The sequence below is a fragment of the Acomys minous genome (genome assembly GCF_964271855.1).
Source record: "Acomys minous genome assembly, chromosome: 9".
Lineage (NCBI taxonomy): Eukaryota > Metazoa > Chordata > Mammalia > Rodentia > Muridae > Acomys > Acomys minous.
In genome coordinates, this window is record NC_140490.1 from 57,531,072 (window position 1) to 57,543,140 (window position 12,069).

Sequence of the window (12,069 nt, forward strand, 5' to 3'; positions counted from 1 at the left end):
TCTCAGCACTCAGGAGTCTTCCATCAGCCTCCAGCATCTTGTCAGGCCTGGAATCTGATTATTAAGGCTGGTCATGAGTGAAGCAAGCAGACTACAAAGTGCCCGGGATGGAAAGGGGGAGACATCAAAGCCCTGTGCTCTCCCTTAAAGGTTGCCTTCCTTAGGAAGTGGAGGCATCCTGCAGGGAACAACCTGGGGAGTTGGCCGCCCTGGCCCTCTGTGTGTCTCCTGGACTGAGGGCAGTTCTTGGTCCTTTCCTTCCTGTGCATTAGGGCAGAAGGCAGGGAGGTCCAATCCCAGGGCCAAGGGGCTGTCCCCCGCCCTGGCCTCGGGTTTATGAAAGCAAATAGCTGCCTTGCCTAGTTTAGAGATGTGACTCTCCACTTTCAAGGGAAGCCCTGGCATTTCATCAGTGGCCTCTTTGAAGCCTGCCCTTTGCAAAACAAAGAAGAGAAGGGAGAAAGGATGGCAGGAATTCAAAGGCTTCCTGGACAGGCTTGGGCTGGTGATGATGATCTGGTTCCAGACCACTGTGAAAAAGTGAATTCATCACGAAGCAAGTCATAGGCATCTTTTGGTTTCCCAGTGCATGTGGAAGTTAGGCTTACCTCATACTACCTACCCTCTGTGGGGTGCACATTACCTTTATGTTAGAAAACCCATATATTTATTTACCCCAATTAAAAAACTGCTAAGACATGATTTGAGCTGAAAGAAAATGGGGATGACAGGCATGCTCAACACAGGTTGCCACGAACCTCCACTTTGTCAAAATGTAGGATCTGTGGCATACAGCCAAGGGAAGCACACAAACACTAGGCATGCGGGCGCTATCTACAGTTTCTGAGGCTGGTCTCTCTGTGGCTTCACTCATTACATGGGTGGAAAAGCCTGTCAGGTGAGAATCATGCCTGGTGCTTAATGGAACCCAGGGACCAATTAACCACACGGAGAGTCAATGGGCCAAGCATCTCTAAACAAATAGCAGGGAACTCCAATCAGTGCTTGCTTTCTCCTTCCCCCAAATAAAAGACAAATGCTATGTCAATGCTTCTCCAAAGTGATCCTTTATTTCCTGAAACTCCTAAACCAGACCCATTTGTCAAACAATGACAGATGCTCCAGTTCACAAGCACTGTAGTTTACCCATCTCCAGTGAGTCCTGGAGCTCCACAAAGGCTGCTGCCTGGGTAAAGCCATGGTATCAGAATCGGCCCTCCACACCCAGCAGCTGCACAGCGGCCTCCTGCACAGCCTGGTGGACACTGCTGACTTCCCTCTGGGACAGTGTCCGCTCCATGTGGCGGTAGGTGATGCGGTAGCAGTGGCTGGTCCTGTGTGTCCTGTAGAGGACAGGGAAATGCAAGTAGGTGAGTGAAAAACATGTCTGCACATGGATCGACAGCAATATGGCTTATTTGTGTATAGTAGTTGCTATGTCACAATGGTATAGTGTCAGCTGCTATGAGCACACCTAGTAGGACAGGAGCCAGGCATCAGTCATATGTCATCATGGAAGTACCACTTGCCACTAAGGACCACATCTTTTGAGTGTGTGAGAGGGTGATAGAGAAACAGCAGCTTGAATAGCGGAGACGCTGGTTCCTTCATGCTGTGTGCTAGTTTGAAAGAAAATGTCCCCTACAGGCTCCCAGGGAGTGACATTATTAGGAGTTGTGGCCTTGTTAGAGGAAGTGTGTCACTAGGAGTAGGCTTTGAGGGTCCAGAAGCTCAAGCCAGGCCCAGTGTCACACTCTCTTCCTGCTAATCCAGATGTAGCACTCTCAGCTCTTTCCATCACCATGTCTGCCATGCCTCCTCCATGATAACACTGGACTAAACCTCTGAACTGTAAGCCAGTCCCAATTAAATGCTCTCTTTTATAAGAGCTGCCATGGTCATGGTGTCTCTTCATAGCAATAGAAACCCTAAATAAGACTTGCTGAGATCTCGCAGTAGCTATTGAAGGGGAAGGAGCTGCAGGCGGGCACGCATCTCTCTCTGTGTGGAAGTGTGTTCATGCCTGAGTGTGCACGCGCAGGTGTGTGGAAGTGTGTTCATGCCTGAGTGTGCACGCGCAGGTGTGTGGACTAGGAGGTGGGGGCAGCTGAGTTAATCCCAAGTCATCGGACTCCATTTGCTATTCTTTTCTTTCTCCCCACACCTGGGTGGTAGTGGGTGGTTGTCTTTGCATCTCTTTTCATTCGTCTCCAGACCTTTAGAGGTTTTTTTAGGGTTGGGGTGGGGGTGGGGGCAGGCGAAGGGAAAGGAGGAGGACATGGAGATGAAGAAGGTTAACCTGGAGTTGAAGAACAGAGCCCGAGAGGAGGTGACAGTTGTTGGTCCTTGATAGTTGCTTGTGTGTCAATGGGGAGATTGAAGGCCTGAGGGAAAACTTAAAAGAGCTGGAGTTTCTTAGTATGGCCAATGTGGAACTAAGTTCCTTGGTGCAGCTTCCCAGCTTAAATAAACTGCCGAAGTTGGAACTTAGTGACAACATAATTTCTGGAGACCTGGAAGTCCTGTCAGAGAAGAGTCTGAATCTTACCTACTTCAATCTGAGTGGAAACAAAATTAAAGAGCTCAGCACAGTCGAAGTGCTGCAAAATCTTTTTTAAAAATTTAATTTATTCAGATTACATCTATATCGTTATCCCATCCCTTGTATCCTTCCATTCCTCCCTCCCTCCCGCTTTTACTCTATTCCCCTCCCCTATGTCTGTGACCAAGGGGGACCTCCTCCCCCACTATATGGTCATAGATATCAAGTCTCATCTTAGTAGCCTGCTTATGCTTCCTCTGAGTGCCACCAGGCCTCCCCATCTGGGGGTGTGGTCAAATATGGGGCACCAGAGTTTGTATCAGAGTCAGTCCTTGACCTCCACACAACTGTGGAGAATGTCTTGTCCATTGGCTGGATCTGAGTAGGGGTTCATGTTTACTGCACGCATTGTCCTTGGTTGGTACAGTAGTTTGAGCAGAACCCCTGGGCCCAGGTCTGCCTGTCATGATGTTCTTCTTGTAGGTTTCTAGGACCCTCTGGATCCTTCTATTTCCTCATCTCCCATACTTCTCTCACCTAGAATCCCAATGGGAAGTCCTCACATCTATCCAAATCTCCTGGTAAGTGAAGTCTTTCATGGGACATGGCCCTTGGGCTAGTGTCCAATTAAAAGTGAGTATATATTGAAAAGCCTTGACTAGTTTAGCTGTGAGATGAGAAACCTGGAAGATTACAGAGAAAGTATTTTCAAACTGTTCAGCAGATCACATGCTTGAATGGATGTGATCAGGAGGACAATGAGGCTCCAGACTCAGAAGAAGAGGATGATAAGGATGGAGATGAAGATGAGGAAGGCGAAGAATCTAGTCTACTGGAAGGATATGAGGAGGAAGAAGAAGATGAGATGAAGCTGGTTCAGAAGTGGGAGAGGGAGAAGGGTAGGTGGGCCTCTCACACTTAATGAAAGAAGAAATTCAGGATGAAGATTACACTGATGAAGGGGAGAAAGGGGAGGAAGAAGAGGGTCTGTGGGGAGAGAAAAGAAAGTGAGATGCTGAAGATGATGGAGAGGAAGATGATGACTAGATCCCTCAGGAGGAGGATGCCTGACACTCCTGTGTGGGCAGGGCAGCAATCACATTGCCTTTGTTTCTTTATGTGTGATAGCTGTCCCTATAGGAGATGATGTGTAACTTTTTATAGGAAAAGTGAGGTTTCACTATTTTGGCCTTATCATTCTGATTAAGATTTGCTAGTCTGCTGATCATGATGTAGGTCGAAAAGAATTTTCTTTCATCCTTCCATTGTGAGATTCTCTAGCACTGTATTTAGAGTCTGGATTTTTATAATTCATGCTTAATGTACTAGACATTTTTAGCCCATAATTAAAACATGGATGCTTTTATAGAGGTGTAGTTTGATGCATTTCATTCATAATGTCTTAAATTTATCTATAAATTAACACTCAGCTGTAATTGAAATGGCAATAATTTCTTGAATGATAAAGCTGATTTTTTTTTTAAAAGAGGTGATCCAAGCCAAGGACAATACAGGCGGTAAACCTTAAATCCTTACCCAGATCTAGCCAATGGGCAGAACATTCTCCACAGTTGAGTGGAGAGTGGGGTATGACTTTCACAGGAACTCTGGTGCCTCATATTTGACGACGTCCCCTGGAGGGGGAGACCTGGTGGCACTCAGAGGAAGGATAGCAGGCTACCAAGAAGAGACTTGATACCCTATGAGCATATACAGGGGGAGGAAGTCTCCCTCAGTCACAGACATAGGGGAGGGGAATAAGGGGAAAATGGGAGGGAGGGAAGAATGGGAGGATACAAGGGATGGGATAACCATTGAGATGTAATAAGAATAAATTAATAAAAAATTAAAAAAAATAAACACAGTCTTGATTCAGAAAAAAAAAATAAAAGAGGTGATCCAGATATCATTAATTTGAAGGCAGTTTTTTGGGGTAGGGTGAGGGCACTGGCGGGCTTTCCGGTCACAATTTGGAAAGCAGAAGTGGAGTGAGAGGGTTCTCCTCAGCGGTGTAGGTCATGGACTTGGAGGTTCTGTTCCATGATCCAGTTCAAGGCTTTACGGAGCCTGATAATAATGTAAGTCCAGACTTGCAGTCAAGCCCTCCCCCCTCTGGATTTTCAAGACAGCTTTTCTTGGTTACACAGAGCCTTGGCTGTCCTGCACTATCTTTGTAGACCAGGCTGGCCTCGAACGCACAGAGATCTGCCTGCCTCTGCCTCCCTGAGTGCTAGGATTACAGGTGTGCACCACCGCACCCAGCCAATCAAGCCCTTTCTGTGGGTGACTTATAAGTGAATATTAGCCTAACATAGATGTCCTCTGATAGACTCCATGCAGCCAGGGATTGGGACAGATGCTAACTCACTGCTGGAACTCAGTGCTCGCTGGTGGATCACTGAGAGTGGTATGGATGAATGGAGAAGGGAAGGTTCCAGGGGGTTCAGGAGCCCCACAAGGAGACCATCGAGGCCAGTGCGTCTGGATCCAATGGGGGCTGCATACACTGTTGCACCAACCAAGGACAATGCATGCAGTAAACCTAGACCCCTGTTCAGATCTGGCCAATGGACAGCTCATTCTCCACAGTTGTGGGGGGAGCAGGGACTCCTTCTGACTTGAACTCTGGTGCCCTCGTCTGATCATTTCCCCTTTGTTGGGGAGTCCAGGTGGACACACAGAGGAAGGGGAAGTGGGCTATCAGGATGAGTCCTGACAGCTGTGGTCATATGGTGGGGAGGAGGTCCCCTTCTGTCAGAGGTCTAGGGGAGAGGGAGCTAGGGGATAACAGTCTAAACTGAATAAATTATAATAAATTAAAAAGTAAAAAGATGTAGGGTATAGTGGGGGTGCCTTAGGTTACTGGGAACAGGTTCTAGAGGGAGCCAAGGGGACCTCAGCTCCTTCTTTTTTCACACCCAGCCATTGGGTAAATGAGTCTTTTTGATCATGTGCTCCTACCTCGTATGTGTCTATACGCTCAAAACTAATGAATCAATTGGTCATGGATTGAAGGCAATAGACTATGCACCCAAATAAACACTTCATCATTTCTCATAGTTACAGGAAGTAGATATATCCAGCTTCTTCTAATAGCAGTTATCACTTTAAAACAACCAAGAAAGACACAGAATGAGCCCTTCACTTCTTTGACTAGGAGAGGGCATGGCTGTAGACTAGGATGATCCGGATGGTCTACGAATGGAACACATAGACCAGGAAGGCACTGATAGGGGACTTTCCTACTGTAGGGATCATTCAAAGGTGGTCTGGGCAGCAAGCTGGTGGCTGTGAAAAGAGGGCCCAGAGAGCAGGAAAACAAGGTGCAGTTCTGGGGTCTGGGCAGCAGGTAGTTGCTATAGCTTTCTATCCAATTCATAGGGCCCAGTGTTTGGGATAAGCAGAGTGGGCAATACAACCTGGGCCTTTATAAGGCAAATCAAAATTCCCTTTTATGTACTTCAGTTTCTTTCTTTCTTTGTTTCTTTGTTTCTTTGTTTCTTTCCCTTTCTTTTTTTCTGAGTCAGGGTTTCTCTATGTAGCCTTGGCTGTCCTGGGCTCTCACTTTGTGGACCAGGCTGGCCTCGAACTCATAGAGATCTGCCTGTCTCTACTGCCTCCCCTAGTGCTGGGATTACAAGTGTGCACCACTACACCTGGTTCTACATTACAGTTTCTACTCATGGGGAAAAAATATAAGATTATCCATTGTTCAGTGACAGCGGTGTGTGTCCATCAAATTCTTTTGTTAACAAAATGGAAGAAAGTGGAAAAACAACACTTAAAATTTCATTGCCTTCTAATACTGGCTGATGGTAAAACGAGCTGGCTGCTGGCTAGAACTTGCCTTTTTGCCTTTTTTTTTTTTTTTAAAGATTTTGATGTAAGTTTCTTACAGTGTTTTCTATTAGGAATTGTTCATTTATAGACTGCTTTAGTCAGTCATTCAACAAAAAGCATCTTGCAGGCGCTGAGCTGGACAGAGAGGAGCACAGGAAGAAAATGGACAATCTGTTTTCCAGCACTGGGCCAGCAGGCAGTAAGGGGCTGGCAGCCACGTGGCAGTGAAGCCAGCTGTGCCACTCTGCATGCAACAGGAAAAGTCTGAGTTTCTTCTTGTCAGCACATGGACTTTCCCTTGTTCACTGGCATGGTTCTGATCTCTAGTTACAGAGTTGAGCACTGCAGAAACCAGAGTCACTCTGCCTATAAACACTGGACACAAGGCAGCCATGCGTGACCACCGTTGTCTGCTTCTGAGTGATTCAGGATGCATTGCTGTGCCAATAGCACCACCTTTGTGTTTTTCCCAACCAGCCCACCATCTATTCCTCCTTTTGGAAGTCTAGGCCAATGGGGGAAATGAGGAACATGACTTACTTTCTCTTGGGTCCTGTTCCCCGCTCAGCTGTGAATGCCAAGGCTTACCCAAGTCCAGATGCTCAGGCAAAAGCTGAGAGCTGGGACAGGCAATCCCATGTGAGCTATGGGGAGAGCTGGCAGGACAGTGGGCCAGCCAACAGAGAGGGATTCTGTTTTAGTGCCTTCTCCTCCCAGACTCCTAACTTTAGACCACAGATAAAGCTGCGTAGGAGTCGAGAACAGTCAAGTCTGGATCAGTAAAGAACTGTCAAGCTTATGCTTAAAAGGGCTCAGCACTCCTGGGTATGCATCCAAAGGAAGTTGTAATTCCTGTGTTGGGAGGATACCCGTACCCCAGGCTTACTGGACAATATCCATACAGCCAAGATATGCATGACCACAAGCATCCATCAGGGAATGGCAGGAAAGAGAATGCATGGGGAACACAAACTCAGTGGAATACTACTCAGTCTTTAAAAAGGTAAGATCCTGTCATTGCAGCTGCAGGGATAATCACAGAGGACATTATGCTTTATGGAATAAGACAGACACAGAAGGACACATGGCATATGCTCTGTTATGTGTGGAACCTAAAGAAGCGAGTCTCCAAAAAGAAAGAGTAGGGCTGCCAGAGGCTGGGGTGGGGATGAAAGGTCAACAGGGGCAAAGTTATGGAAGATGCAAGTGATTCATGGCAAAGCAGATGATGACAGCTAGCAATTCTACCTTGATAATTTAAATCAGCTATGAGAGAATTTTAAATGTTGTCAACACAAAGAGATGATAATGTTTGAGGTGACAAATATGCCGAACACCTTGATTATTCTATCATTACACGTAGCTTAAAATACTACATTGCATCCCATAAATACGCTTATTTATGTTAGTTCTAATGTGAAAATCTGGGCAATAAATATCTTGAAACCAAACAAAATGGATAGAGTGATAAAGTGAACAGTTACTCAAGTACTGTGGAGAGTAAACAGTGCTCCTCAGCGCCACGCATGCCACTGGGGATTTTCTGAAGGGAGAGAGCTGTGAGCCCTGCTGGAAAGAAAGAACAATGGGTCAGAGTGCTGGTGAGGGAGGGAGGAATTCTCTTATACAACCACTAGGTTCTCCGTGGCAACCAAACTAGCTCTGAACTTGAAATAAAACCTTTCCTCATATGCAGCTCAAGCCTCGCTCCTACAGCATCCACAATAGTCTGCTTTTTCCATCTGTGACAGAGCAGCCACTCTGTGTTCTTGGATGGTTTGCCTGACACCTCCCAGAATAGATCAGGCATGACCAGTGGGCACTGAAGACATTGCCTATCCACATCGAGATTACTCAGAGGAGAAAAGATGCTGTCCAGAAGAGTTCCACCAGCCAAGTAAGAAAGCTCAGTCCTTGGCTCTGTCTTCAACTGATTCGTGCTTGTTAGAGACACAAGTTTATGCTGATGTCCCATGTCACAACTACTCTGCTCAATGGAGAGAGTGAGGCTTGTTGAACCCCAGGCAAGAGGCGTGAGGTGGCAAAAAGAAGAAGAGCGAGTGGAGACAGCTCCATGTCACTTCCAAGAATAGATCAGGGAGCTAGCTGATGGGATGTGGGAGACCAGAGAAGAATTTGACTTTGCAGTAAGAGAAACCTGGTTCCAATTCCTACTCTCTTTGCTGTGAGGTCCAGGGCAGTTTGTGTGACCTCTTGTGCCTGTGGAGTAAGACCTCCATTTCCTCCTTAGGTCTCTGAGAACTGGAAGGGAGCCTATACAGCAGCTACGTCAGAGCCTGGCTCTCACAAGTGGATGTTCAACACTATTAGCCCCTTATTGGTGAGGATACATTCTAACCGCCCCCCCAAAGTGGCTGCCTGATACTAGGTATAGAAACAAACACTACAGATATATTTTCCTAATTATATATGTCTTTGATGAGATTTGACTTAAACTTTAAGCACATTAAGAGCCTAAAGCCACCCCCACTGCCATTTTCTGGCAGTTGGGAGAGCTGGCCCTGGGGTCACGAAAGCAGGTTGAACTGCCCCTGTTCCCTGCTTGCTGCAGCACTTGAGAGAGCGGGCTCTGCACCTCGTCTGAGTAGGAAAGTAGACTTGGCACTAGTGGCGGAGGGCATGGGTGAGCCAGCTCGAGGGTGTGTGAGAGAGAGCTTGCCTCTGCTGTGAGGTGGCCTGAGGGGGCACTGGAGGCAGTTGGGAGAGTTGACCCCAGGGGAGAGCACAGGAGAGTCCTGAGGTGGGTGATGCCAACCCTCCCCCTTGCCCCTTTGCCACAGTCAATAGTTGGAAGGCAGACCCCACCCCCACCCTGAGGGATAATGGTAAAAAGCTAGCTCTGCCTTCTCACTGGCTGTAGCACTGGAGAGGAGGCCCTGCATCTTGCCTAGGCAACACAGTGGAGCTGGCCCTGATGGCAAAGGCACAGGTGAGCCAGCCCCAAGGGTGTGAGAGCAGAAGAGGTGGTCTAACCCCTTAAAAGCTACAGCACTTGGGAGAGTGGGTAGCCCCAGATCTTGACGGGGCAGTACAGTGGAGCTGGCTCTAGAGGGCATGGGAGCAGGAGAGCTGACCTTGCCTCCTGCTTCTGGTAGCATTGGATGGCCCAGCTAGAGCAGTGGTGGAGAGCTCAGCCTGGTGGTGCACAGAAAGGAGAGGTGGTGTACTGACCAGCTCAGGTACCACCCAGGCCCAGATCAAGCACTCCTGAGTTGGCCCCAGTCAAAATCTATATCATGTGTGAACAGTTGTGACTGGTGAAAGGGCCAATCCTGCTGATGAAAGCTGCAGGATCTCCATGACACAGGGTAACAACAGGATATCCAAGAGGAGTTCCACTGAGGACCCAATATTGATGTCACAGAAACCAGAGACTTCGAACCAGACCGTGACTCACTGCAATGAACACCTGCAAGTGAAGATGTGTGGACAGAGTGGTGTACTGTGGGACACACTGTGACACACTATTGCTTCCATGATGAGATGTTTCCTATGCTGTGTGTGTGTGTGTGCGTGCGTGTGCGTGTGCGTGTGCATGTGTTTTATTTCGGTGGGGGAGTTGCAAGAGTGAAGGGCGGATATGAAGGGATCGGGAGATGAGTGGGGCTGGGGTGCATGATATGAAAGCTCACAAAGAATCAATAACAATTTTTAAAAAGGAGGTTAAAACAGTGAAACGGAACAATCGCAACTATATAGCAAAATTTTTGCCATTGTCCCTACTCTTGAGCTTTGGGCCATTATTAAATTAAAGTCTACTTGACTCAAGGACTTTTATATCACACAGCTGATCTGATATCTGAGAAAAGCCACTAGATGATTGATGGGTGAGTTATGTATGCAACAAGGTTATGTTGGACAAACAATGAGTGAGGCGACATAAAATTTCATACTGCTCAAACCATATGAATTAGAAAACTCTTGGAGTTTTAATCTTTTGGGTTATTGTTTTGGATTATTATTTTAATGCTTTGGATTATTGTTATAGGACATTGTTATTTTGGATTATTATCATTTTAATCTTTTGGAAGTGCTGGAAGTGAAACAAAAAGGAGGGGTTCTATTGCATGCACAGTCCTATTCTATTTTTAACCCACTTTAAGGAATCTGGAATCTGACACTGGTCTGGAGATAGTCAGAGCTATTCCTGATAAAGCACGAAGCACGGATTTGGGCCTGGTCTGAATAAATGGAGGGTGGGAGGTGGAGGCCAGGCTCATGAGCATGGGTAGTGACCGGCAAGTGTGGGCGAGTCACCTGCCTGGTCTTATTTTTGTTAGAAGTGAGAGGTGGGCTCTAATGTCTCTGAGTAAACAGGGGGGAAGGGAGACTGTGGAGGAACCTAACAACTGCATGGAAGGAAGCAGAGGGCTGAGTTGGGCACCAGCTGCACTCATTCCTCATGTGAGGGATAGTAGGAGAATGAAGAGCAGTGGGCTAGCTTCAGCAGCAGAAGTTACTGCTTAGAAGACCAATGCCAAGAGGCATCCTATGGCCAGTGGGTGTCCAGCCATCCAAAAGGCACTCTGGACTTGGGTTCCACCCTCATCTCCCCTCCTCCCAAGTCAGTCACTTTTACATAGCCATGGCCAAACACTGGACAGGAACAATGGAGTACATTTTTGTTTGGCTCACAGTTTCAAAGGGTTAGGGCCATGGTTACGTGGTCCTGTCTGTTTGGTAAGAAGGAGGCTCATAGCATGGTAGATAAGAAGTGGAGACAGGAGTTAGAGGAAGGGGCCAGGGCAAGGTATAGCCCAGGGGACACAGGAAATCTTTTGGCTTTCATTACTTTCCAATAGTGTCATAATATAAATATATCAATAGAATAAATCAGTGATTAAGTCAGAGACCCCAGGAAACCATCCTCCAAAAGCTTGGCAACTAAACCCTCAATATATGAAGCTCTGGGGGACATTTCCTATCTAACTATAACAACAGCTAAGCGGCCTGCTGCCTTATTTTCAGAACACATTGTCTTCTCGGTCTGGCGCTCCCTGGAGGCCCTTCTGAGCTCTGCCTCTCTGTAGTTCTCTGCTAGACAGGGAGCTAGCCTCAGACAAGTGTCTCGCTGCCACTGCCAACTTGCTATCTCCCAGAGGGATTTCTGTTCCTTGGAGTCAGTCATAAGAAACTGGACCAGATGGTTTCTCTGACAGTTTCTGCCTGGGGAAAGACAACTCCCACACAGGCCATGGTAGAGGCAGGGCCAGCAGCTGGGAAAGAAGGAACTGAGCCGGGCTACCCCCACCAGTCCACTCCCTGGTCAGCCTCAGTCGGCAGCTTAAGAGCTCTGTAGAGACATTTTATAGGCAAGAAGTGCTTTTGAACATCAAACACCTGCCAAGTCCTCTGGGAAGTTCAAAGCACCCCCAGTTTTTTTTTCCCCTCTCAACACTCCCCATAACTTCTGGTACTCTTGAGCAGAGGCTTCTGCCAAGCAAGCATGGGGAGGGAGGTGGAGTCCAGGCCTCCTGCAGGGTGGGGCCGAGGTTCTGGATCTTTGTGTGAATAAGACTGAAAATAACTACTTTGGGAAGTCTTTGAACATCTCTCTTACTACTGCTTCTCAGCTCAAGGCTCTGGGGCCAGCTTCTAGCCTGATACAGGCTCCTACTCTACAGTATAGGTACATAGTCACAGGGGCTTAAAAGTAGTTGATTAAG

General features: G+C 47.3%; 1 protein-coding gene and 1 pseudogene across 10 annotated transcripts in view; one reads left to right on the forward strand and one right to left on the reverse strand.

Annotated features, from left to right (window-relative positions):
* Positions 1-1,048: 1,048 nt before the first annotated feature.
* The window catches only part of FARS2 (phenylalanyl-tRNA synthetase 2, mitochondrial), a 402,529-nt gene continuing 391,508 nt past the window's right edge, over positions 1,049-12,069 (reverse strand). For all 9 annotated transcript variants that reach the window (XM_084795449.1, XM_084795446.1, XM_084795443.1 and 6 more), the window contains one exon: positions 1,049-1,343. In XM_084795449.1, coding sequence (XP_084651575.1) covers positions 1,205-1,343 — 139 coding nt within the window. In that variant the 3' untranslated portion in view covers positions 1,049-1,204. The remainder of the gene's footprint in view (positions 1,344-12,069) is intronic.
* Positions 2,095-3,842, forward strand: LOC311605144 (acidic leucine-rich nuclear phosphoprotein 32 family member E-like; annotated as a pseudogene). The gene is made up of 2 exons: positions 2,095-2,597; positions 3,163-3,842. The product of its transcript is annotated as an acidic leucine-rich nuclear phosphoprotein 32 family member E-like (transcript).